Source organism: Cololabis saira, chromosome 8 (genome assembly GCF_033807715.1).
Source record: "Cololabis saira isolate AMF1-May2022 chromosome 8, fColSai1.1, whole genome shotgun sequence".
NCBI classification, from domain to species: domain Eukaryota; kingdom Metazoa; phylum Chordata; class Actinopteri; order Beloniformes; family Belonidae; genus Cololabis; species Cololabis saira.
Genome location: NC_084594.1, coordinates 10,820,021 through 10,848,020, shown reverse-complemented (window position 1 = coordinate 10,848,020; position 28,000 = coordinate 10,820,021). Strand labels below are relative to the sequence as shown.

Below are 28,000 nucleotides of genomic sequence, written 5' to 3'. Positions count from 1 at the left end.
CAGTTCAGCAGATAAAAGATGTGTTTGGCCTGTGTTTGAAAGTAGCAATGCTGAAAAAGTTACAGCATTTAGAGCAGAGTAGTTTAAATTTTTGAATGTAAATTAGTAAAGATATAAAAGGTGTGACTGGAAAAATGACCTGTTGGTACGAAAGACAGTTGATTAAAAAGGCTCAGTGAGTTTTACATTAGGTAACAGAGCTGGTCTGACCCGGCTATCGCAGGATGAGAATTAGGGACGCAAATTATCAATTAATTCAATTTAGTAGGGTTGACCTGGTTGATTGTTTAACAATTAATTGATAAACTGGGATTTTTTTTCCTCTAAATTTCCCTGTTTCAATAGGGTCTAAATATAGATTATATACTGAGTAAAAAAAATTATGCATTCCTTAATGAGTGATTTATTGTAGCATTAGAGAAAGACAAGGCCACTAATGTAGTTAAATGAAATAAAATATGTAGGCTACTTTAACATGAAAATAAATTGTGTACTGGCTCATCTGTTCACCCACACAGAACATATATTCTTATTAAAACTTTCTCAATCATGAAGCATGCTCTCAGTAAAGCCATCCACTTTCCTATCAACACATGAGCAGCGTTTTTATAAAACTTTTTCTTAAAAGAAAAGCAAATCTCTGAACTTCTCATAAAAGTACCGCTGCAGGGGGGGGTTATTAATTATTGCGTTTATGATTATTCAAAGGCAAAGCTCTTATGTAATGCATAGCGGTCAAATAGTGTTATAGAACAAGTACATCGTATAAATGAGGCCAAACAGAGCTGGAAATTCGATTTTGAGGGATAAGAGAAAGGCGACCATATTCTAGATTGTGGTGATCGGAGGTTGTGAAGTGATGATCGCTCCATGTGGCACGGCCACATACATGCAAGATATTTGGGTGGTGACTTGGCGAACCTATTGAGATAATTAGTTTGAAATGGTCCCACATGATACTTTGTTTTGACCGCTTCATTTAAGTGAGCTGGGCTTCTTCTGGGTTTGGCGTGAGACTTTCGTGTTGCATGTGAGCCTACGCCAGGGGTCGGCAACCCAAAATGTTGAAAGAGCCATATTGGACCAAAAACACAAAAAACAAATATGTCTGGAGCCGCAAAAAATGAAAAGTCTTGTATCAGCCTTAGAATGAAGACAACACATGCTGCATGTATCTATATTAGTTATAACTGGAGGAAGATTTTTTTTTCCATTATGCACTTCGAGAAAAAATTGGAGAAGATAAAGATAAATGTGGAGAAAAAAGTAAAAATTTCGAGAAAAAAGTTGAAATGTGGAGAAAAAAGTAAAAATTTCGAGAAAAAAAGTCTAAATTTCGAGAAAAAAGTCGAAATGTCGAGATTAATGTTGAAGTACAATCTCAAGAAAAAAGTCGAAATGTCGAGAAAAAAGTCAAAATTTAAAGAAAAAAGTCGAAATGTCGAGATTAATGAAGTACAATCTCGAGAAAAAAGTCGAAATGTCGAGAAAAAAGTCGAAATGTCGAGATTAATGTTGAAGTACAATCTCGAGAAAAAAGTCGAAATGTCGAGAAAAAAATTCTAAATTTCGAGAAAAAAGTCGAAATGTTGAGATTAATGTTGAAGTACAATCTCGAGAAAAAAGTCGAAATGTCGAGAAAAAAGTCTAAATTTCGAGAAAAAAGTCGAAATGTTGAGATTAATGTTGAAGTACAATCTCGAGAAAAAAGTCGAAATGTCGAGAAAAAAGTCTAAATTTCGAGAAAAAAGTCGAAATGTCGAGAAAAAAGTCGAAATGTCGAGATTAATGTTGAAGTACAATCTCGAGAAAAAAGTCGAAATGTCGAGAAAAAAGTCTAAATTTCGAGAAAAAAGTCGAAATGTCGAGAAAAAAGTCAAAATTTCGAGAAAAATCGAAATAGAGATTAAAAAAGGAAAAAAGAAAAAAAAGAAAAAAAGAAAAGAGAAAAAAAATGGAGTGGCTCCAGGAGCCACTAGAGCGGTGCTAAAGAGCCGCATGCGGCTCTAGAGCCGCGGGTTGCTGACCCCCGGCCTAGGCGCTCCCTACTGCCAACACCACTAGGGCGGCTAACTGAGAGTTAATCTGATTTAATCTAGCAACTTCTTATCAACAATGAATTGATAGTCGATTAATTGTTTACATCCCTAATAAGAAGTGTAGACGACAGGTGGCGGGAAAGTGAGGCGCATGATGAAATGAGAATGAAATCTAAATATTGGGAGCTCCTTCACCTTCTTGATGCGGGCATAGTCAATGAGGCGGGCATAGGCACTGGTGCCAGCGATGATGAGCTTGGGCCGGAACAGCTTGGCCGTCATCTCCATCTGGTCGTAGTCTATGAGTCCTGTTGCAGCCTGCAAAGAGAGGGACAAATTGTCAGCAAGAGAGGGAGAGAGGAGATGTAATGAGAGAGGAAAAAGTGGAAGGAAAGTGGAGGAAGAAAAAACGCGAGAGCATATTAACAGGCAGAGTATAGGTCGGGGGGAAAAGGATCATGAGAAGATTAAAAAGAAATTGTTAGATATGAGGATCAAGAGCGAGCATATCAACAAAGAGGCGACATTTTTCCGTTTGAAGCAGCTGCATCTGAAGTACTCTGGGTGCATTAAAGGCAGGAGGAATTTAGGAGATATTTACACCTACTGATATGGAGAAAGATGGAGTAATTGTAGTGATGCACCCCTACTTACCCTAATTCAACCTTTTAGGGGAACAGCTGTTACAAGACTGAACAGAGCAGACTGGTTTCAAGACTCTCCCTGTTCCTTTCAAAGAACTGCCCAATTTAGGAAATACGCTAGTTAATCCATAATCCTTAGGATGGAGCCAAGTCAGTAAAAGTCCAGCGTCCCTGATGCCTAAATCTGAAGTTTTAACCCTTCTAACGCTCCTACTAGCACTGCAAATGAGAGACAACTAAAGGACAGCACGATGCAGCATTAAAGCAAAGTGGGAGACAGAAACGATGGAGAATAAGGGGGTTAGAGTCGAGATTACAAAAAAAAAAGACAGAAAAAGAGGGAACGCTTTATTTAGCCAGTCTGATAATCTCCCATCTCCAGAGCACGTCTATGGATGCCCCCTCTCTCCATCAACCTGTTTATTGTGAAGACAGAGCCAGTGGTGCTGGCTAGCATGTCGATTTCCCATTATCTGTCTCGCAGAGGGGTCCTGCCTGCCCATACATCAGCAGGTCTGGACACGGGGACTCTCGCTGCCATCCATCAGCTGCTACCAACACTACCACACAACTGCAGGAATAAAACCCCAGGAATAAAACGCAGTATATTAAACATACCATAGATTGATTGTATCTGCTGTATGTGGCAATTTGATGGATGGCTTGTGTGTAGGAACACGATTCTACATGTTTTCATGCAAGTATGCAACTTTAGGGTCGTTCTAAAGCGGGGCTGTAAGTTTGCATTTCTTAAGGTTGTCACGCATCAACCCAAACACCTGAACTGCTCTATCAGTAAGCACCTTCAAGGAAGTGTCTGTTGGCAGCATTTCCCTCACTATTCAATGAAATCTGAGGAGAGGGGAGGAAAGAGGGAGGAAAAGGATAGATGCAATACGAATTTCAGTGGAGACACCTTCATCGGCGATCCCCTTCACTGGACTTTTAACCCTTGTGCTGTGTTTGGGTCAAGGGAGGGTGAAGGGAGAAAAGATAGAAGGAAGGAAGGGAGAAAAGATAGAAGGAAGGAAAGAAGGAAGTGAGGAAGAAATGAGAAAAGAGGGAGGAAGGAAGTAGGAAAGGGAGGGTGAAGGGAGAAAAGAAGGAATGAAGGAAGGGAGAAAAGATAGAAGGAAGGAAAGAAGGAAGTAAGTAGGAAAGGGAGTAAGGAAGGGAGAAAAGATGGAAGGAAGGAAAGAAGGAAGTGAGGAAGAAATGAGAAAAGAAGGAAGGAAGGAAGTAGGAAAGGGAGTAAGGAAGGGAGAAAAGATGGGTTGAAGGAAAGAAGGAAGTGAGGAAGAAAGGAGAAAAGAAGGAAGGAAGTAGGAAAGGGAGTAAGGAAGGGAGTAAAGAAGGAAGTAAGGAAGAAAGGAGGAAAGAAGGAAAGAAGGAAGGAAGTAGGAAAGGGGGAGATGAAGGGAGAAAAGGAAAGAAAGAAGGAATGGAGAAAATATGGAAAGAAGGAAGGAAAAGCAAAGAAAGTAATAAAGGAACGAATGACGAAAGGGAGGAAAAATGAGTAAAGGAGGAAAGGAAGAAGGAAGGAGAGAGCAGGAAGAAGGAAGGAGAGAAGAATTGGTCATTTTGACCCGAAGACAGCACAAGGGTTAAAAGCTCCTCACACTTAAAAGGAGCATGAGGCAGGATTGAGGCAGGATTTATGAAAAAAATTTGTATACGTTTTAAGTTTTCTAGTAATAATGTCAGATGAAGCGTTCCAAACCAAAAAGAATGAGCCCTCTAGTGTATCTCTCCTTTGCCTTGAACAGGCTGTGTGCTGCAAAATGTGCTGCAATTCGGGGCCCCAATTTCCCGCGCTGTCCTGTGGATGTGACGTCAAATGACGCTGCATGCTTGTTCTCCCCGTTCTCCCGTGCCGGCTTCACTGTTGGCTGCAGTACCCCCGACGGCCGTCGTGGTAAAGGGTGGCGCTAGAGAGTCTCATTTCTTAAAAAGGAGCCTCATGCTCCTTTAATGAAGCATCAAAAGTGTTGTAATGTAGATGTAGATACTTACATTTAACTTGTAGGGCATGGACTCAAAATAAATGGATGTCGCAGAGATCCTCTTCACATCAGACATGTAACCATGGGTCAGGCTGGGGTGGCACAAACGAGAAAGAGCAAAACAAAAGAAAAAAAAAAAACAAAATTAAAAGAAAGCTTTGCATTAATTAGTCAGGCTCTTTAAGTGATACACAATCAAAGAAAATAGAACAATTCTGAAAAGTACAAGGATAAGAGGAAAAAGTGAAAGAGAACATAGAAATGGTGAATACTGACTGTCCTCCATCAGGAAGGTCCAGGCCCATGATGCGGTCATGGGGTTTGAGCACGGCCGTGTAGACCGCAAAGTTAGCAGGAGAGCCAGAGTACGGCTGGACGTTGACACCCCACTTCTCTGGGTCCAGGTCAAAGGCGTCCAGTGCTCGCTTTTGACAAAGCAGCTCGATTTGGTCGACCACTTCTGCACCACCATAGTACCTTGAGAGGGGGAAAAAAAAAAAAAAAAAAATGTTTTCAATAAATAACACATATAGTGCGTCTACAAAGAACCTTCTAGATTTAACTCCAGTGCTGAGATCATTTAAACCTGCAATCACAAACAATATTGATTATCAGGATTAATATGCATGTCTACTCACTTCACTTAAACGCAATATAAAGTCTTATGGGGCTGTGTCTTTTAACACCTTCTGATCAAAATATCTGCCTTTTTTTTTTTCTAATCCCCTAGTTACCATCATTGGCTGCTAGGGGGGTCATGCAAAGATGTTTGTTGCAACTTCTTTGCTTAAAAAAAAAAGAAAAATCAATGCCATGAGATTGTAAATTAGTAAGTACTGCACCTAAACAATACTAAGAAACGCACAGCAAAACTCCATATAGACAAAGGGAGCTGTAGAGAAAGATACAACTTTCACAATGGCATTTTATTCATTATTATAAAAGCACATATATTACAGTTCTTACATCACCAAAGCTCATTTACATTCATGCATTTCCCTCAAAATGACACCAGCGGTCACAGAAACCTACGCCAATGTTGGCTGTAAAGCTCTCCAGCTGATGTGGATCATGTCAGTTGAGAATGCTACAAACGATTAATTGAAGCTGCAGAAGAAGCAGCAACAGATGGCTAACGTACAAAACCTTCATTCAATAACACGATCCTTTTGTTTCATTACATTAAAGTGCAAAGCAGCAGATGAGTGGGATGGGAGGAGGGGGATAAAAATTAAAAACACACACAGTAGGAGGGAGATTTATGAGAGGGTTGTCTTCCAGGAATCAAAAGGCATCAAACGATGAGCATTTCAAAGCACGACAGCTCTCGTTTTGCTGTTGATAAATGCGAATTATCCAAGGGAAATAAAATAAAATTGGGAAACTGAACTAGAAAACATGCAGCTATCAGCTTGGGAATAAATTATTCTAATGTATCCTCTTGGAAATCCTCTTTGGGACAGGAGAAGCTATAGAGCAGTCGTCTGCAACCCAAAATGTTGAAAGAGCCATATTGGACCAAAAACACAAAAAACAAATATGTCTGGAGCCGCAAAAAATGAAGTCTTGTATAAGCCTTAGAATGAAGACAACACATGCTGCATGTATCTATGATAGTTATAACTGGGGGAAGATTTTTTTTTTCATTATGCACTTCGAGAAAAAAGTCAAAATTTCGATAAAAAGATCGAAATGTCGAGATTAATGTTGAAATACAATCTCGAGAAAAAAGTCGAAATGTCGAGAAAAAAGTCAAAATGTCGAGAAAAAAGTCGAAATGTAGAGAAAAAAGTCGAAATTTCGGGAAAAAGTCGAAATGTTGAGAAAAAAGTCAAAATCTCGAGATTAAAAACGAAAGGGAAAAAAGAAAAGAAGAATTTTTTTTTCATTATGCACTTCGAGAAAAAAGTCGAAATTTCGAGAAAAAAGTCGAAATGTCAAGATTAATGTTGAAGTACAATCTCGAGAAAAAAGTCGAAATGTCGAGAAAAGTCAAAATGTCGAGAAAAAAGTCGAAATGTCGAGAAAAAAGTCGAAATGTTGAGAAAAAGTCAAAATGTCGAGGAAAGTCAAAATTTCGGGAAAAAGTCGAAATGTTGAGAAAAAAGTCAAAATGTCGAGATTAAAAACGAAAGGGAAAAAAGAAAAGAGAAAAGAAGAAAAAAGGGAAAAAGAGGAGAAAAAAAGGAAAAAAGGTCAAACATTTTTGAAAAATCTCCAGGAGCCACTAGGGCGGCGCTAAAGAGCCGCATGCGGCTCTAGAGCCGCGGGTTGCCGACCCCTGCTCTAGAGCATTTGCAATGTGGTCAGGATGTAACATTACAGGGTGGGGAAAAGAACAGAGTATAAATTAGCCTGTGTCTACGTGCGCCTTTATTTGTGCATGTCTGTTAACAAATGTCCTTAAGCACAAAGTATCAGCGGTACTAATAAGCTGGGGTGTGGCTGAATAAACACTCACCGTCTCCCTGGGTAGCCTTCAGAGTATTTGTTGTTCAGACAGGAGCCCTGAGCTTCCAGAGCTGCTCGGCTGCAGAAATTCTGTGGCGAGAACACGCACACACACACAAGCAAGCACACTCAGATCAATGGCACGATAGGATAGAAGGCACAACGACGGCAAATTAAAGTCTGTTAAGTGATAGTGAGAAATCCCCCTCTAGCAAGAGGCAATCATTAGATATTGACCCTCTGGACTTCCGTAGACTAACACTGCACTTCACATGGCTTATCGCTTCAGTGCTGCAGGATATAACATAATTCAATCAACATTTCTATACATGCTGAGGTATATTTGAGAAGCTTTTTTTCAAAATAATTCTGCAATACACCTTCCTAGAAAAACCAATGCTGGTGAGTACAGCTTGCTCAAAGCACACCCCTCCGGCAGACTATCCTGCAATTTTAATGTGTTCCGAACCAAAATTCAAAATGTTCTTTTCACCAAGTTCCATGAAATACAAATAATCCTGAAAGAAAAGAAAAGCAATGAAATCCTATACCTTTGCAAGGTAGTTTTTTCCCCCTTCATATCGGATGAAGGAGTGCACTAAAAGAAGAAACTCAGGACAGATTTATCCATTTTTGAGGCTGATTTTTGGAGGTGGAGTTCTTGGACCAATGATTTATTTGCTAAATTAAAATCAGTACCCTTTTCAATCCCAATGTGTTTTTTGAGAGCAACAGTACAAATCTTTACCTAAAACTAGCTACTAAAATGTGATCTTTTGTTTTATACGTACTTGTGCAGTCAATGTCATTTCCAAAATGAATACAATTTTTTTTTATTGACATTTTACAAACTAGACAATAGAAAAAATTTTATAAAAATCTATAGCACAATCTACAGTGGGACCAAAAAGTATTTAGTCAGACACCAGTTGGCGCTGCAGGATTTGAGTCCCTGGTGGTGTAGTGTGTTACTGATGGTATGTTTGTTACTTTGGTCCCAGCTCTCTGCTGGTCATCCACTAGTTCCCCCCCGTGTGGTTCTGGGATCTTTACTCACCGTTCTTGTGATCATTTTTACCCCACGGGGTGAGATCTACAGTGGCCAAGACCCGCCATTGCTGAAAATTAAAGAAACGCTGCAAATAAAAATAAACGCTTTTTTATGTGAGAGGAGAAGAAGAAGACGAAGAGGACGTAAGAGAAAAGGAATAAATAAGGCCACGTTTACACGTAGCCGGGTATTTACAAAAACGGATATTTTCCCCTCTCCGTTTTCAAAAATATCCTCGTTTACACGGACTCGCATGAAAACGCTGGTAACGTCATGCCAGCCAATCAGAATCCTGGAAAAAACATCAACAAATGACACGTGTAACTTCCAGTTGGGTACGCGTAGGGTACGCGGCGACGCGCACTGTACGGCGCGCATCGCCGCGTACCTTACGCCGTAGGCTCTGTGTCGATTTAACGCAGGACCATAATTCAGGCTTTACTTCCAAGACGGAACGAGAGTCTGAGAGAATTTAAAACAGGTAAAATAAAAGAAAATATTGACGGTGGCCAAACAAATTGTAAACACAGGTCGCACACATGACGCTGCTGGTGACGTTTCTGTCGCATAATGTGACGTAAATCTCCGTTTTCCTCCGTTTCCTCTGTTTAGACGCAAACGTGAAAACAGAGTTTTTGAAAATCTCCACTTTGGCCGGAGTTTTCAGAAATGATCGTTTTTGGGGGCTTTGACCTCCGTTTTCGTGTAAACGAACGGCCAAAACGCATGAAAACGCCTCAGTTTTTGCCCTGTGTGAACGGGGCCTAAGAATAGCGAGGAATAAGAAGAACAACGAACGAGAAAATAAGTGAAAAGGTTAGTGTTCAACGTCGCTACGTGTAATTTTGAATGTGTTAGGCACCGGTGCATCGGCAAAAATAGTCCCCGGTAATTCCCTTCCATTGTGGCTTTTTTATTTCCGTGTTTTTTTTATTTTATTTGCAGCAGGGTTTCTTTATATTTGCAGCGGTTCTTTTATTTGCAGCAGCATTTCTTTTTGTTTGCAGCGTTTATTTTATTTGCAGTGGCGATTGTTTCTGTTTGCAGCGTTTATTTTATTTGCAGTGGCGTTTGTTTGTTTGCAGCGTTACTTTTATTTTCAGTAATGGCGGGTCTCGGCCACCGTAGAGTTCTTGCGTGGAGCCCCAGATGGAGGGAGATTATCAGTGGTCTTGTATGTCTTCCATTTTCTAATATTTGCTCCCATACTTGATTTCAAACCAAGCTGCTTACCTATTGCAGATTCAATCTTTCCCAGCCTGGTGCAGGTCTACAATTTAGTTTCTCACGTCCTTTGACAGCTCTTTGTTCTTGGCCATAGTGGAGTTGGGAGAACTTGCACAATTGGTGGCTGACTAAATACTTTTTTGCCCAACTGTATATCTAAACATTCTATAGCTGTCATTTTCTACTAACACTTTTCAATGAACAAATGTATGATTAGCTTTCTCGCCTTAAGTTTTACACGTTTCTGTTTTGGGGGATCAAGATTTTTCCAGCTTCCAGTTTGGCTGTGTAAGCTGGCACGTACAGAGCCCAACTGTTCTCCTCAGCCTATTGATATTCAAATATGATGGAAAAAATAATAGAGATAACCATGGCCATCTTTGAAATGTCTAACTAAACCAATTTGTAAAACTACATTTTGAAGAAAGAGTATACATAATCAAAATGTAGTCATTGTCAACTGAGTTCTGTATGTATGAGCAGTTATCTCATAAATGTAAACCTCCGTTTTAAATCCCTAACATATGTCATACTGGAACATACAAGTACGGTTCTAATCGATTAAGTTATTCAGTTTTCATAAAGAATACCAAACATGTTCAACAGAACATTTGGAAAACATGATTCTGGCTTTTTCTGCGGTGCCTGTTCACACATTTGTTTCAACATTGAGTTTGGTTTTCTTTTTTGTTTTTTTTGCTGGAGATTCACTTTCACTGCATGAAGTACCCGTGAGGGTGTGCAGGAAAATGTCTGTCGAGAGCACCCAGGAGAGAGGACATGATGCAAACAGTGCAGGGAAACAAATCACAGCGTTTTCTCTCACGTCAATAATCGTGGATGAGGCCTTTTAATGGCTGTTCTTTGTGGTGATATCAATACAACATGCACCTGAACATATCCACGATATTGACCAGTGAGTGGAGAGCAACATACAGATACAAGTAGAAAGATAATTTAGCAACACCAAGAGAGAGTGAGAGAGAAAAAAAAAAAAAGTCTGCATGAGCAGCTGCTTCTTTTGCACATTTTAACCTTCTGGACATTTCACTAGGGTGCTCAGTGGAAAATCTCCTGTCTGCAAGATTTGCATTTTTAATCCTACCCCTCTGAAACATCCCTTGAACATGTCGAGATTGAAGTAAAAATGGGAAACTCAGTCATTGTGTAACATAAGCGTTTTTGCACAGCCTTGATAAAAACCAGTGTATATTATCACACTGGTCAGGAATGGGGTCGAACACAACATGCATATAGAAAAAGGCTCTATTCGAGGTCGTCTTTGGGTGGTGGAAATCTATCTGGGGGTTATGCTAATGCCTCCTCTAGGGGCAAAGGGTCCAAGAATGATAACTGATCCGGGAACACCTGCGCCCTTCTATCATTCCGACAACGGCGGATAAAATGCATTTTAAGAAGAAGAAGAAAAAAGGAAACGCATTGCTTTGCACCTTCGGAGTTGTGTACGTATGTGTTGGGTGGGACGATGGTCAATGAACATGCAGACAGTCTGCTTGACTCTGAAGTGCCAAGCAGCTGTGAGTTAAGGAGGAAGCAGAATGAAGATATCAGCGTTATCTCACACCAGAGTGGTCAGGCTTTGTGTGGAGAAGTGGCTGATATACTCCACTAAACTACTCCGCCAAAGGAGACAAAGAACAAGAACCTTGCTCGCCTTCTGAATTGTTAAATTCTCCATTTCACATAATCCAGCCTTGAAAACAAAATAAAGAGCTGCCCCCCTTTTTTCTTCCGTAATGCAAGTACACAGTTTTTCTTGTTTACCGCCGGTAAAGTTCCCTCAGAGTATTTTAACCACTGAAGAAGCCTTGTGTGAATGAATTACAGCACACTGTGTACAGCTTGTTGAGTTGACAAAATATGAAGAGTGACACTGATATTATTGTTCTTGTCCATGTGTGTAATAGAAAATTTTAATAGCCTTCAAGGCTACAGAAAACATAAAAGGAATTTTTGTGCTAGAAAACATAAATTCAAGATGAATGGAATAAATGAATTTCAAATTTTGAATAAATTACTTTTGTCATCTGTGGCACCACACTGTATTTATCCAAGTGCAGTGCTCACTGCTTAGCTCCAAATAAACATTTAATAAAAGTCACTGCTGGCAGCTTAGTCAGTGCTTAGTCACTGCAGAAAGTAATAATGTACATCTACAACCATAATAGAAATTCACAAGGGTAGCAAGGCTGCACATTTATCAGTTTCTATCAAAACATTGAATTGGAAGTGATGAGGCATTTCCAGTTCTCCAACATAAACTAAGTGGGCAGGAAAAAAATATAATCAAAACACTCCCATCAAAGAGAAAGAAAACCTCTACAGCAATTCTTTTTGGTTAAAATTGGTCAAGTATATATATATATATATATATATATATATATATATATATATATATATATATATATATATATATATATATTGTGGCAGGGTGGAGGAGCTGCAGCCACTCATGCTGATTAGGGCACAGGTGGGCCCAATCAGCCTCTCCACTCTGCCAGCCTTCATAAGGCATGGCTGCCCAGCAGCAAGCTCTCTCCCGAGAAGCTGGGTGAAGGTGCTTCTGCACGTGTTGGCGGTGTTTTGTGTTCTGAAATAAACGGGTCTGCACAAAACTCCGTGTCTCTCCATCCTTCGGTCGGCCCCGGTAGCACTCGCCCTGCTACATCTGGCACCCAACGTGGGGCGCGAAGGATGGAGGAGAGAGGCATGGAGCGGGCCCTGGACACGCTTGCCCGGGCCATGGCAGGCATGGCGGCCGCCTTCCGGGACCAGGGCGAGCGGCAGCTGGCCGCCATAGAAGCCCTGGTGGCCGCGGGGCGACCCACCCCTGCACCCCGTCTGAGGGCCGCCGCAGCAACGCGGGAGGAGCTGGCGGCGCCGCAGCTGAGAGGCCGGGAGGCAGAAGCTGCGGGCCGCCAAGCGACGGCTCCCGAGGCGGCGGGACCCGCGGAGCGACCCATCCCTGCACCCCGTCTGAGGTTCGCCGCGGCAGCGCTGGTGGCGCTGCAGCCGACCGGCCGTGAGGCAGTGGCTGCAGGCTGCCAGGCGACGGCTCCCGGGGCGGAGGCGGAGTTGGCGGGGAAGGCGGCTTCGGAGGCGCAGCCGCCAGCGACGGCGGGTCCCGCGGAGACGGGGCCAGACCTGCGGCCAGAGGAGAGTGTGGGGGAAGAGGCGGTCCTGGAGGCGGACCAGCAGCCCGCGCAGGGCTGCGTCGCGGAGGTGAAGAAGGCAGTCGTGCGCGCACCGGGTGGCCCGAGGCCACCATGGGCACGGCCCCGAGCGCATCCTCCACGGCGGGCGGGCCGACGCCGGGGGCGACCACCCCGACCAGGAAGCCCGGAGGGTTCCTCTCCCGCTCCGAGGGGGCGGGGGGGGGGGGGGGGGGGGAGTAGGCTCGGCCGGACGGACCCCGGCTCGAGGTTGGCGTTGGGGGTGTGTGGCAGGGTGGAGGAGCTGCAGCCACTCATGCTGATTAGGGCACAGGTGGGCCCAATCAGCCTCTCCACTCTGCCAGCCTTCATAAGGCAGAGCTGGACAGCAGCAAAGGGCCTGATGGAGCTGCTGCTGAGGAGCTGTGTTTTGTGTTTGAATAAACGGGTCTGCACGAACCTCCGTGTCTCTCCATCCTTCGGTCGGCCCCGGTAGCACTCGCCCTGCTACATATATATATATATATATATATATTAGGGCTGGGCGATATGGACCAAAAGTCATATCTCGATATTTTCTAGCTGAATGGCGATACTCGATATATATCAATATTTTTTCTGTGCCATAATTGGGGTTTCCCCCAAAGCATTATAGCATAGCATCTCTGTTAGCTTCATTTTTTTCTGAGGCAAACCCTTAAAAAAACAGTCAGTTTTAATACAAAGCCTCGTGCCAAATGTCACACAGGTTCCTTTGTTAACAGAGGTCTGCACAATATCAAAATGTATAAAACAAATGAAATAAAAATAAACTGCCTGCATATATAGAATAAAAATGCTTCTTGAATAAAATAAAACAAATATCCCTTTCCTGCATAACAATTAAATTAAAATACACTGTGCAATTAGTACAATGTAGACAGTAACAGGCAGACTTTTCCACTGAGGTTGACAGTTGTGCAAATAACAGAACATTTGTCCAAATCTCAAATAAAACATCCAAGTCAATTTGTCACAAAATATTTTTTTTTAAATCGATATAAACGATATTGTCTTGTACCATATCGCGTTTGAAAATATATCGATATATATTAAAATCTCGATATATCGCCCAGCCCTAATATATATATATATATATATATATATACACACACACTTTTTTTTTTTTAATAAAATAAATATATGTGACTAGGCCTGTGTTGAAAAAAAAAAATCGATTTTCCGATTCTAAATCGATTCTCATATTAATTCCTAAAAATCGATTCTTATGTCTAAAGATCGATTTTTTTTAATTTTTTTTTTCCCCCCCCATCATTTTCGCCAGGTGAACTTTAATTCCAGTAGTCGGAGACACAGTTTGTCATGACACTTCTGAAAAATGCCAGGTGCTTCATGGCAATATGTGTGCGTGGTGACAGAATAAATTAGATAAGCTAAAATGATTTGTTTACTGCATGAACTGTTGCAATTTCTTTCTTTTTTGCACTTTAAATGGATATTGAAAGGCCTGTTTGAGTTATTTATTTCTTAGTTATTTCACAATAACTATTGTGAAATTATTATTTCACTAGTTATTTTACAGTCATATAATCAAGGCAACAGCTCAAAAAACATTTTAAATAACACTAAGCCAAATCAATATCGAATCATGATAATCGATTCTGAATATTAAGAATCGGAATCGAATCTTGACATTTGAATCGATACCCAGCCCTATATGTGACGTATTAAAAAAAAATATATATGTATTTTATATCAAAATTGCACATATATATGCTTTAGGTTCTTACCAGCATGGTATTAACCATTAATATGTGTGCAGACAAAAAAAAAGAAAAAAATGCCAAGACAAAAACAACTTCAACTGCCATTGCTAAAGCTGTAGTACCTCAGATGCAATGAGCTCCAGACCACGGCACTGCCTGTCCTTCTCCTTCTGCAGCAGAGCCCACATTTCGGGGTCATCCTCAGCCAGACTGTCCTGCCCAGTCCAAGGACGATCTTCATCCACGACACGAGTGGCAGCGTGCTGGAGACGTACACTGAGCCGGACAGGGGCCCGCTGGCATAGCGGCTGGGGGCAGGAGGAGAGTTGGAGTTAGTGAGTGAAGATAAAGAAACACAAGGAAAAGGTTGAAACTGAAGCCTTTCAGTTTTACTCTTAGATCACAGTCGCATGCATTTTTTTTTTTAAACTGGGTTACTGCACCAAAATGGGTCATGGGCACTGTGGACTGACAAGCTGCAAAGACTTTGAGAGAAAAAAAACATCCTTGTACAATCAGTGAAATGAAAGTTGAAGAAATGCCTCTATAAAGCATACTTGTCACTTTGTATTTCCAAAGTGACACATTGTTTGGTTCTATAAAGATACAAATAAGGAGACATTTCAAGTCCTTTCCAGCGGTCTTTTGCTCTTTCATTGTAATAGGTAGGTATAATTAGAAGCTGGTGTGTTTGCATATCAATAATCAGCACGGTCATTCAATTATGCTTTCATCAGCACTTCTACAAACAGAGGGACTGACTTTTACAGCCTCAGTGTACCAAGAGGAGGCATATAGAGAACACATTCAGCACTTCCTGCTTATCTAATCTGTACTCGGGCTGGCAAGTTTTGCTGCTGCCGCTGCAATGCCAGATCACAAGAGAGCGCAGAGTCTAACATTTTCACTGTCTTTTCAAAATATGAACTGCATACTGGGACCGGCTTTGCATTCTCTCTACTGACTTTTCTGAGCAGAGTGCTTGGGCAGTCAGAAAACCTCTGTAAAGCTGCACAGACTACGCTACATCCCACAATAACTCAATCGCAACTGTGTTGGAGAACACGTTGAAGTTAACCGAAACAATTGACAGGTTGATTGTAGTTGGATCTGATTCCCTCATTCCTGATATTTGATGATGATTCCTCGCTGGTATGAATACTAGGGATGGGCGGTATGGACTAAAAAAAAATTTATCACAATAATTTCTGGCATTTATCCCAATAACGATAAAAAAAAAATACCAATTCAACTCCACCTTTGTAACTATAAATCTATCACCACATTCAGTCTTTGGAGCCCCCAAATCACTGCTCTAAAAGATACTAAATGCTTCCTTCCTTCCTTCCTTCCTTCCTTCCTTCCTTCCTTCCTTCCTTCCTTCCTTCCTTCCTTCCTTCCTTCCTTCCTTCCTTCCTTCCTTCCTTCCTTCCTTCCTTCCTTCCTTCCTTCCTTCCTTCCTTCCTTCCTTCCTTCCTTCCTTCCTTCCTTCCTTCCTTCCTTCCTTCCTTCCTTCCTTCCTTCCTTCCTTCCTTCCTTCCTTCCTTCCTTCCTTCCTTCCTTCCTTCCTTCCTTCCTTCCTTCCTTCCTTCCTTCCTTCCTTCCTTCCTTCCTTCCTTCCTTCCTTCCTTCCTTCCTTCCTTCCTTCCTTCCTTCCTTCCTTCCTTCCTTCCTTCCTTCCTTCCTTCCTTCCTTCCTTCCTTCCTTCCTTCCTTCCTTCCTTCCTTCCTTCCTTCCTTCCTTCCTTCCTTCCTTCCTTCCTTCCTTCCTTCCTTCCTTCCTTCCTTCCTTCCTTCCTTCCTTCCTTCCTTCCTTCCTTCCTTCCTTCCTTCCTTCCTTAACTCAGCTTTACACAAAAACTTCATCAACAGGAATTTATCGTTTTTACCGCGAGATGACAAATTCTTACCGTGGGGAATTTTTTTTTTGACGGTATATCGTGAACGGTAAAATATCGCCCATTCCTAATGAAGAGCCCCACAACTAACTTTAAGTAATCATCTGTACAGGTGTTCTGTGGTGTGAGGGACAGCCTCCCTTTAATAGCACCATTAAAAAGCAATTAACACAATGCTCAGGATTAGTTGAAGACCTCCATATAGAAAAGCCATTATGTTCATTGCAAGCAGTGTGAAAAATGTTAAGGTATTTAATCTTTTAAAGTAACCTTGTTAAACATAAAACTTTTTTTTTTTTCTTTCTTTCTCAAGTATAATTTCAGCAATGTAAATGCCGATTGGCTCATCCCTTCCAATGTGCCTCCTACTTCTGCTTCCAGGAAAACATAGGAGATGACGGAGTAACACCCAGGGAAGCGACTGGCACATTAATGACCAATTTCTAACAGTTTCTACCCCGGCCTTCTGTCACTGGTGGCAGTGGCGATGGTGGTGGAGAGGGGGAGGTCCCCCGTCAGGGTTTCAGTAGAGATGAGCGCCAGGGGAGACAGGTCGAGCTGCCTCCGAGGAAGCGTTTCTCACCAAGAAATTACATGGGTCATTAAATCCTGACAGGAACTGTCCTTCGCTGTCTGCGTTTCTGCTGGGTCTCACCAAAGCCAGGGAAAGCAGCCTATGAAAAACACAGCACATGCCAAGGATATGTGGTTCTAGAGCTCGTGACAACTGCAAAAAAACAGACAAGTGTGTCTCCCCTTCCTCCTCTTATCTATGCATTTTATTTTTTTCCCCCACATCTTCAAGTTCTTTTTCCCATCTCTCAATGCTGCTGAGCAAACTTAGCTATGTAATACTTGTGTGGGATTTTTATTAGTTCATCTTATAAGCAATATCCCTTCTATAACATCCAGATAGAACAGCTCTGGGCTTCAACAAACACCTGAGAGGTCAGTTGCTGCGCTAAGCATTTGTGCTTTCCTGCTTCGTTTCCCAGCCCTGATCATAACAGGAGATTAATTAATAGATGCTAGATAAAAGCGATCCAAGAAAAGTGAGAGCCAAGATGCAAGCACCAAATATGCCACAACGAGACTATTTTTAGGCGACAGATTACGCTGCTGTTTGAAGGTGAACTTGATGAAAACTCCACCGTGAAAAAAGGGGTGAAACAGGCCACGTGAACCTGGGTGCTGAACAAGAAACAATGGTACGCTCAGAGATGCGCTACATTTGTTGACTATAATAAGGTAATTGTTTGCATTTTTTTCTGTCAAACACATGTGGGTGAAGAATAGGGGTGTAACGATACACTAATCTCACGATACGGTACGATACACGATATTGAGGTCACGATAGCGATACGATATTATAGCAGTATTTTTTTAACAACCTTGAATGAGGAACATATGACTGGAAAAAATGGTCTTTTATTTGAAAGACACAAAATACAAAACAATGCTATGCATTTGCCCTATTGTTACAGTTTGTAATGTTTTATAACTGTTTAAGTTTTAAAGAGAAAGCCAGGCCAACCATTTTCCACAAACTGAAGTAAAAGTAAATGTCAGGTTTGCATTATGCATCTTCAGTTTCATACAAGTAAAAATATTTTGCCACAAACTGAATAGTTTCTCTCATGTATGATTTGACTTTTTTCTTTTCCAGAAATTTAACAACTAAAATTAAATAAATAAAGTAAATAAATACATACAATTTTACATCATAAAAAAGATGCTCACCTTATAAGTGTAAGAGGAGATTTATTTTTGTTAAGGTTATTTTGGTAATTCAGGGTTCATTATAAATATATTCTTTATATTCAGTAAATCAGGGACTATAATGACACTAGTCAGTTTATCTGTAGTTGTTAATATGTTTTAAATTGGGCGGAGTGATACAGCACTAGGTGCTGTGTTGAAGTTCTAAAATCCTACACTGTTGAGGGACATTAAAGTAGACTGGAACTCAAGCAGAAGTTTCCGCGTGTTTATCCTACTCACGACCCAAAAAAGGTTTAATTTAATAAGGTAAGGCTTAACTCTACACCAGCCTTACATAAGTAAAAGTTCAGAGCTCAAAACGGGACCGCAAAACGGGACTAGTTTCTTCTGAGCGGCGTCAGATTTTGGTCCGCGCTGTCGCGGCCGCGGTCGGATGCGCGTTACTAGTCAACACAATGGATTAATATTAATAACCCAATATCGCGATAAACTTTGTCACCTCCACGACACGTATCGTGACGTTTTTGTATCGCGAAATTTCGTGGTACGATATATTGTTACACCCCTAGGGAAGAAGAATGGCAGAAAAGAGCAAACATGGAAAGAAAATCATTTCATTAATCCTAGTTCCGCATCATTTTTGTCCATTTCCCAAACACGGTCCCAATCCCAAGGTGAGTCAATTTTACAGATGGCTGCTGTCCATGAGCAGCTCTAACAGCAATCAGCCCAGTATCACAAGAAACAGATGAGAAAACAGTAGAGAGAGACACTGAAGGGAAAATAAACTGATATGTAAGAAAGCAAAGAGGAAGTGTCAACAGGTCAGCAGCATCCGTCAGTCTGACTTGTAGTTGTTGCTTTCTCTGTCACTGACTAATAGCAGGGCTGTTCGTTACAAATTGCCCTGTGATTCCCTCTGAATGACACTATGCTGAGAAATCTGGAAGGCTTGTAGAAGCACAAAGGGACCTAGCAGCAGTCTACTGTGACTTTTTTTCTTTCTCTGGGTCAAAGGTTTGTCATGGTGACAATCAAAGACTTAAGCGATGGTGCCAGAGCCAATCCTCAAGAGGTGTTGGCAGTGGAATGAAACATTTATACTGTAATCTCTCCACGACACTTATCCTTGTAGCGAGGAAGAGGATGGTAAGGAACCTCGTCACTGGATTGCCCGGTGCCTCGGATGCATGTGGTGGACTGCACTGCATGCAATTCACTGGCTGAGAAATATATAATGTATTTGACCAAAGACAGACATATTTTGCTAGACTGGGCAACAATTTTTAACTACCTACATCTAAATTAGATATAAAATTGAACGTAAGCATATGTTTGTGGGAAATATGGCATTGCTTGCCACAGAGCTTGAATATTATTTCAACAACGTAAAAAGAGAGAAATATCATCCATTTCCCTATAAATTAAAATCCAACCAGAATTTTATGTCTGAGGTGTCTTGAACGCCAAATACACATGCATATTATTTCTGTCATCCATTCATTTGGTCAGTAAGATGAAATGTCAAATTTCCTACAGCGAATGGAAAATCTTTGAAAAAAATGCATTGGATGAGACATATGAATAGTCTTCCCTTCCTAAAACTTTAAAATGACTATTTACAATGTATCCTTGCATGGTGGATGTTTGTAGCAATGAGAAAACACACATTCTGAAATTGAAGAATCGAAACATCAAGTGTTTGAACTTTACGTTTTTTCTTTGTTAAATGTAAATATGCTTTATTTTTTCTTTTTAGTGTTTTGAATACTGATGACCTGTTTTCTCTTTAATATTCTTAATTAAAAAAAATAAATAAATCTGTATTTTATAGTAACTGTAAAATGTTATGTTTGTTTGAAAAGAAGAAAACCAGGCCTACCTTTATGCTAGCTGGCAGAAGACACCTAGATTTTAGTTTTTTTTCCTCAATCCCAATTTTCTAATACAGAAGAGTGCCAAGCACACAATACATCTATGAGAACAGACATCAGATTGAGAAAAAATACGGGTTTCTGCCTGTACAAATGTTCAGAGAAAACAAACGAGAGATAAATACAATATCAAATTCACAGCACTGTAATGAAAAACTATTTTAAAACCAAAGTCTTAATGCTTACACCAAGACAACAATTTTGTGGCCGTTAGCCGGTCATGCTTAAGAATTCAAATATTGCTGCCTGAGATGCACACGATATTGTGTATTGTATGATTTTATTCGTAGGGATAAGGAAACTAATAAGAATCAACACGTACATGTGTTATGGTTATGCGTGCCTGTATTTGATTTTTCCTTGGACCTTGTGAGTGTTCTGAGACACAGACGTCAAGTACAAATGAGTAGCGATGCCATGTTTAGATGCATGGCATATTTCCAAGACTGCTTAGTTGAAGTCCAGCAAACAATGGAGAATAAATAGACAATTTGAAAACATTTGGGGGTAAACCTGGTCTGATTTGGAGAGATGGCAAAAAAGTTAATGAAGGTAATAGTCAATGTGCTGCACCACAGAGGGGGATGTACAAGTGTTATACAGTAGGATGACTGAAAAGTAAGTGGCTATACTCAAGTACATCCTGCACTACACCATTTGTTAAGTAGCCATTACATGCAAATGTTGGTGTTCAGGGGCGACTAACTTGTACGTCACAACAATCTGTACACAAGGTACGTAACGAGCTCTAGGGGGTCACTTGGACGATGGCAATGAAAAGTGGAAGCTAATTATATTCAAGTTGACTCAAAGTTGTTACATTTTTCAAAGCACTAAAATAAATTGTTTTGACACTTGTGCCAAACAGTTTGGGTTAAATATCTAATTGCAATTGTTCTGACAAATATTGTGACTGTGATTTGATATGCGATTAGCAAACTCAAATTCAATATCATCACTGCATTAAACTTTTAATGTACAGTACAGACCAAAAGTTTGGACACACTTCCCCTTGTGTTTGAATGAGAAGTTGTGTCCAAACCTTTGGTGTGTACTGTATATTGGGGTATTATCACATTGACCCGCATGGTAATAGGGCTGAGGATCGATTCAAATGTCAAGAATCGATTCGATTCCGATTCTTAAGATTCAGAATCGATTATCAAGATTTGATTCGATCCCGATATTGATTTGGGTTAGTGTTATTAAAACTGTTTTTGGAGTTGTTGCATGAATTATGTAGTAGTTATGTAAAATATGAATACTAGTATTATATTGAGATTAAACAGCAAGTATTGGCAGCTAATGATGCTGTAAGGACCAAGCAGCTCCCAGAATGCTGATAGAACTGCTTTCAGAAACATTGTGGGTCAGAATTATCAAACAGATCCAGGGCAGCAAACAGACAGATGAAATCGGTTTAAATTTTTCCCACATTCCGTTTTTATTTGTTCCATTTTCGGTCTATTTTGGGTTTTTAATTTTTGAGAATTTGGTTTTTAGCATTTTTTGCAAATGTAACCCCAAGACAGTGTATAAAGTAATTAAATATATATAGACAATTTATTAGGGGTGGGCAAAAATATCGATATGGCAATATATCGCGATACTTTTCCAGCCGATTCAATATCGATATTCAAAATTTGAATATCGATATTTTTTTTTTTATCCCCGATTTTTTTCCCATTATATCACCCAGTGCTCCTACCTAAGTGACAGTCCTGGGCATTGCCACTCTCTACCAACCCTGGGAGGGCCCTGCACTGAGCTCAGGTTTTATTTCATTTTATAATTTATTTTTTATATAACACAATTGCCTGTCCTTAAAAAATGAAAAATAATGGACAGAGGTTTATTTATTTATGGATTTATATCTATACTGACTGATCACTGTGCCTGTCCTTGGTTTTAGTACCCATCTTTCTTGTGTTTATTATCATTTGCCACATAATTAAAGCAACCTCATACTAAATTTAATGTTAATTTCATATGATGTAAATAATATGAAAAACATATACAAATATGTTGTAACTTTAGCTTGTATAGTTATAATAAAACATTGTTTTGACTCAGTTTGTCCCATGAATTGTCACTATAATCTGATGAACGTGCAACTCGGATTTTAAGATCCATCACTATCATCTGATGTACACATATACAACTTGGATTTTAAGATGTGTAATGCATTTTTAAATTTTTCGGTGAACTATGTAGAATATAATAATCGGGATATCGCATAATCGGGATATCGCAATGTGTATCGTGGCTCAAGTATCGTGATGCGTATCGTATCGTGAGGTCCTTCCCAATACCCACCCCTACAATTTATGCAATTATAACTGAACACTTTAATGTTTTCATACCTTTAAACATATTTAAAGGCAAAAACATGGCACCAGTTATTCTCGTGTCCAACAAAACATTACTTTTTTGGGGATAAACAAAAAAATAACCAAAAGTTGTAATGTAATGATGAAAAAAAGAAAGAAAATAGCCCCCCCACCCAAAAAATAAATAAATAAAAAAAAAATTGATCTTTGGACATATGAATCGATTTTTAGGAATTAATATGAGAATCGATTTAGAATTGGGAAATCGATTTTTTTTCAACACAGGCCTACATGGTAAGCTGGAAATGGTGCAGACTACAGACAGCGATTCATCGACTAAGTGCTTGGTATATCATAGATATAGCTCTATTGCCCTTATTGGGCAATAGATTATTACAATAGAATATTACAGTTGTTAAGGTATAAAAGTACACATTTTTCAGCTGCATCTTACCTTTTTTTCCCCTATAATTTAATTATATAATTCTAAAAAGGGGTAAGTTGACTTAAAATATGGACAAGAGGTAATGGCATCACATTCATTAATAATTTAGTTAAGTTTTTCAAAGCCATACTTAGTCACTGTGCTGATGGACCGCATGTGTTTAGCCAAGGAGTGGGTTAAACTGTTTATCTTCATGTACCTCCAAGAGGCTTTATTTATATGGCGTTACCATCACTCAGAAATTATGGTCCGTTTTGTTAACTTGGCAGAAACTTCATTACTAGATTAATTTGACTTTTTATATTTTTTGCAGAGTGGCCTGTAGTGCATATATCAAATGATTTTGAGTTTGAAGATAATTTACAAGGCAAACCACTGGGGGACGAATTGCTAATGTACTGTATTAGAAAGACATCCATAAAGGTGGAAGCTTAACAATTACAGTAATGTTACGTTTACAAAAGAAATAAAGTGGATATTTTCTTTAATTTTGAATGAATAATTAATTAACCTTCAGAGTGCTGGCTGACATAACCACCTCCTGGGGAAACGCTGTACTCGCACATCTAGTTTTCACATCATAAAACAGCAAACTTTGGTGTGTAACCGTGTTGTCATACAGCCATTAAGATACATATTTAATTTGATGTCCCCAGTGTTATTAAAAAGCTTTGAAATATAATCAAACCAACTTTAGTGTACAATCAAAAGCTGATCTACGTAATAATGTCTTTTTTTTTGTTTTGTTTTTTTAAGTCACTGATTTCAGTCTGTGTTCAGCAGTCTTTTCATTTGTCCTCTGCTTGATCGAACTGCGTGACCGTACAGATGCTTAACTAGTGCGCATCAGCTGTACACTACTTTTCATGATGCATTTTGGATATACTGTAGAAGCAACACAAGGATCAAGAGTTTTTAAATGTACAGTATGTTCAGACACCACTACAAAAAGACAAAAAACAAATGTAATGAACTATATAGCAACTAGGGAGTAATTTCAGACACGGCCATGTGAAACTAATGACCAGTCATCTTTAGGCCCGAATCACACATGCTTCATAATCTATAGTATAATTGCATCCTTTGAAATCTTACAATTAGTAAATCACAATTTGAATTTAATTTATTGTTCATCCCTATTTCAGATTTATCCAAGGGTTTGTATTTATTAGTGAAAAAGTGGGCTTGCAAATAATGGGACTGAGCAATAAATTAATAAGGATCAAATCATGAACATAATTCTTAAATAATATTTAATTTCATACCAGAAAAATACATACTATTAAAATAGATAAATGATCAACAGTCCAAACTTGTTTCTCACCTTTCTTTGCACGCGCAACACAATCAAGTTATCACTTCATTCAAACAATGGTTTTCGCTCGGCTCCAGTGCACAAAACATGCCAGAGGTCATGAGAAGCCTGCTGTAATATGACAAGCAAAGAAATCAAAATGTAACCCGTCTGTTACCGAGCAACAGTCCCACAAACCCAGGTTTAACGACACCTATGAGTCTAATTCATATCCAACTGTGTGCATGTGCTTTCAAGAATATCTGCATTATAGTTCGGAGACAGCAGCCCTGTTATTAAAAGGAAGACCTTATCGATCAATCCAACAACTGAAAAGGACTTAAGGTCAACAGCAACAAGAAAAAAAAAAAAAAAAAAAAAAACAGCATTGATACTGAAAGTATTTTCTTACTAATACAGATCCCGTGAGGGCACATTCAGATCCCGTGAGGGCACATGCTTTGCACACACAGAAAAAGATGTCTTGTGAGTCCAGTCCACCAGAATAGACTTAATCAATTAGCACCAAACAGGAAGAGCATGCAAGCACATGAGCCACGTGAAGTCCTTAGCAGGAGGCTTCAAACACAGTGCTAAGTAGTGTTGTGTAAAACTAGGTCTGACTACATGCCACAAAAAATTGGCTCAAACTTGGGCAGACTTGCCATTTCTGAGAAAATATGTGAAATCCATAACAACGTCTAAATAGGTCAGTTCTCCAAGTCCAAAATAAAACTACAGAGAAACCAAAATTCTTCCTGACACCTTTATCTCCCTGATGTTAAACTGATCAATCTGCTTTCATATTATAAGCAATTCTGCAGTTATCACAAGAAAACCACGATTACATCAAATATGCTATAAATTTGAGCTATTTGGTAAGAAAAAAAAACTAACGTAACATAAGTGACAGAGGAAAGCTTCATGAACATATTTTGTTGTTTCCAATGGTAAACACTGAGACTGTAGTGGTTTACCATTGGGTTATATTACCCTGAATTATACAGATACCCCTTATCCACCAGTGCTGTTGCTGGTTCACAACTCGTAACTTGCGAACCAGGTGAGAACCAGTTTGCTTTTCCATAGCTCGGGGTGCTAAGGGGAGACACGTCCTTATGTCTAGTGATGCACCGAAATGAAAATTTGTGGCCGAAACCGAAACCGAAACTAATAATAAACACTTGGCCGAATACCGAACATGGTTCTTCGCAGTTTTTCATTTATTTTGCCAATTTTTTCACCATTGCATAAATCAAATACATTTGATTTAGGCATGCTTTTCAAAGAAAAAAATCTTTTACAAAATTACAAGGTAGAAAATATTTATTGAACATAAAAAACTGAAAAATTTTTAATCTCCCAGCATTATGTTGTTTTGGTTCCACCTCCTGGTGAATGTTAGGTAAAATTCTTATGTGGTTACTTTTTGGTTGGCCAACGATTTATGTTTGTGGTGCGCAACCGTTATGGTAGCGGCCAGTCTATTTCCTTATATTACAACGCCGTTATTAATTGTTCGTTTTTTTCCCCCACTTATTCCACCGAACACCGAAAGTGTTTTTTTTTGCCATTTTCGGCCGAACAATTTCGGTTAACGAACAATCGGTGCATCACTACTTACGTCATTGTAAAACGTCAGTTATGTCGCTGCGTTAGCATTGCCGTGAAAAATCGAAGCAACAACAACTATGGACAACGTTGCGATTGTACAGCTGCTGCTTCTGGCTTTACGCTGCTTCATTGGGATCAGAAAACGACGGATCTAATGCCTTTGTCATCAACAGGTTTTCGGCCAACGGCGCTTATTTGAAAATGGTGCCGTCTCGCAGTCTTGCTTTTGGTCTGAACGTCTCCACCCCCCTCCGCTTACGCAGTTCTTTCCTCTAGCCCGGCAAAGAGTTGGTGCTACTTTTGAACCGGTTTTTCTAGCCCAGAGCCATTTCTCTGTTAGTGGAAACAGAAAGCCTGGTTCCAAACTAAGCACTGGCCCAGAACCAGCCCCGGAACCAGTTTGGTGGAAAAGGGGTATGACAGGTGTGTAGAGATCTGTTTCACCTCGATCTGACTCATCAAGCGGGTAAAGCACAACAATTAGTATTACAAATGTCGTAGAGATTTTAGTTGACAGTTTGGTGCTACAACAGTAGAATCAAGTTGCCACTTTAATGACTACAGAAAAAGTAAATATAATCCCGTCAAATGTAATAGTCCTGCTAAAGATAATTTGAGGGTCAGTCTTTACGGTATTAGATGTTAAAGTAATAAATTGGATGGGAATATGGTATAATGTGCAATAAAAGTTATTTAACTATCAACTACTTTGTTTTAATGAGCATAATAAATTAGCAGCTAGGTGGAACCAATCCAAAGATAAAATGTATATCTGTACAGTTATGATTACATTGTGTTCACAACTGTCCCCCAGCAGGGACTACTGCCCATAACAATAGATAAGAAGCTGCTGATTAAATAAAATTAGACACCATTATATCTGAAAATCCTTAATCTATATAACATAACTATCTGAATGTGGGAGGATAGGTGTAAAATATTTGCTTGACGCTTACAGAACCTTTGAGGCTCAGTTTGCCCTTTGAACATTAGTGGAACGGAACCAGTCATGTCTAGTTTATGGCTCAGTGTTGCCTTATCTGAGTAGACCCTAATATTAAAACCCCTGTTAGTTCCAACCATTGAGCAAGGCACTGACTAACCTCAAAGATAACAAAACAACAATGCTCTGCAGTTTTTCATGAAGTTATGAAACATATCCTGAAGCTTACATTTTATATATATATATATATATATATATATATATATATATATACACACATACATACATACATGCACACACACACACACATTTAAGTGGGATTGTTATGAGCAATTTAATGACAATAGAGATTATAGGTTAAAAGGGAGGCCATCTTTTAAGTAATTTTCTAAAGTCAGTCCATTTCTCAACATGCGTATTTGCAGTTTATTATGTGATAACTTTTTCCATAGTTCTTTCAGGAGGAAACAACCGTTGATGACATATCTCCAGTCAGTTTGTTACAACAAATAGATAACACACGATGTCCACTCCCAAAGTTGTTCTTAGTGTGCATTTAGGTATGCCTAACTGATTAAACCACAGAAGACATTTAATGTATAATTGTTGGCCTACAAACATTAAAAAGGAGGATACAATAACAAATTCCCCTTGTAAATGATGAAAAACGTGCTGTATCAACCTCAATGTAGCTTAAAGTATATTTACTGTACATATTTTATCCTAACAGTCAGTACCACCAATCTCATGCAGGAAAACAAGGTAACAAAGTACATAAAATGTACTTTTTCTATGAATAATCGGTTTTACTAGGGGGGTGGGGGGATAAGATAAAGTCATTTATCTTATTCCAATAGATTAGACACAGCGGATCTACCATAAAACTAATAAGAAGTGCCTAATGACATAAACACAAAAACAGAGGTGGTAGTAACGAGTTACATTTACTCTGTTACATTTACTTGAGTACGTTTTGGGAAATTTTGTACTTTTAGGAGTCGTTTTGAATCACTATACTTTTTACTTTTACTTGAGTAGATTTGTGAAGAAGAAACTGTTACTCTTACTCCGCTACATTAGGGTACGTTGAACTGTTACTTTTCTTTTATCACTTTTATCCACGTACGCGTCAATCTCATGACCTCACTGAGTGATTCTTTGAGAAAAAAATGTTTGTTTTTGCATGTTTTGTCACATTTACACAGACTCAAACACACAGAGTTTCTATGAGTTCATGGGCTTGTTCTAGTTCTGCCTGGTTAAAAAAGAAAAGTACAAAGTCTTGAAATTTTGTGCTACTTGTGCTTAATTTATTTATTTTTTATGCTGTTATTATTTTATTATTTATTAAAGTACTTGAATTTACTTTAAGATTAATTTAGCTACTTTTTATTTATTTTATTGATTTAATTTGCCTGAAGATGATTATTTTGTACTTCAGACATTACTCAACAGTTACTCAGT

At 39.4% G+C, this 28,000-nt stretch overlaps 1 protein-coding gene across 1 annotated transcript in view; it reads right to left on the bottom strand.

The window, feature by feature from the left end:
* Positions 1-28,000, bottom strand: part of shmt2 (serine hydroxymethyltransferase 2 (mitochondrial)) — a 38,524-nt gene that overhangs the window by 9,692 nt on the left and 832 nt on the right. The window contains exons 2-6 of the mRNA XM_061726739.1: positions 14,480-14,665; positions 7,151-7,230; positions 4,966-5,166; positions 4,700-4,781; positions 2,235-2,357 (exon numbers count right to left, since the gene is read on the bottom strand). Coding sequence (XP_061582723.1) covers positions 2,235-2,357; positions 4,700-4,781; positions 4,966-5,166; positions 7,151-7,230; positions 14,480-14,665 — 672 coding nt within the window. The remainder of the gene's footprint in view (positions 1-2,234; positions 2,358-4,699; positions 4,782-4,965; positions 5,167-7,150; positions 7,231-14,479; positions 14,666-28,000) is intronic.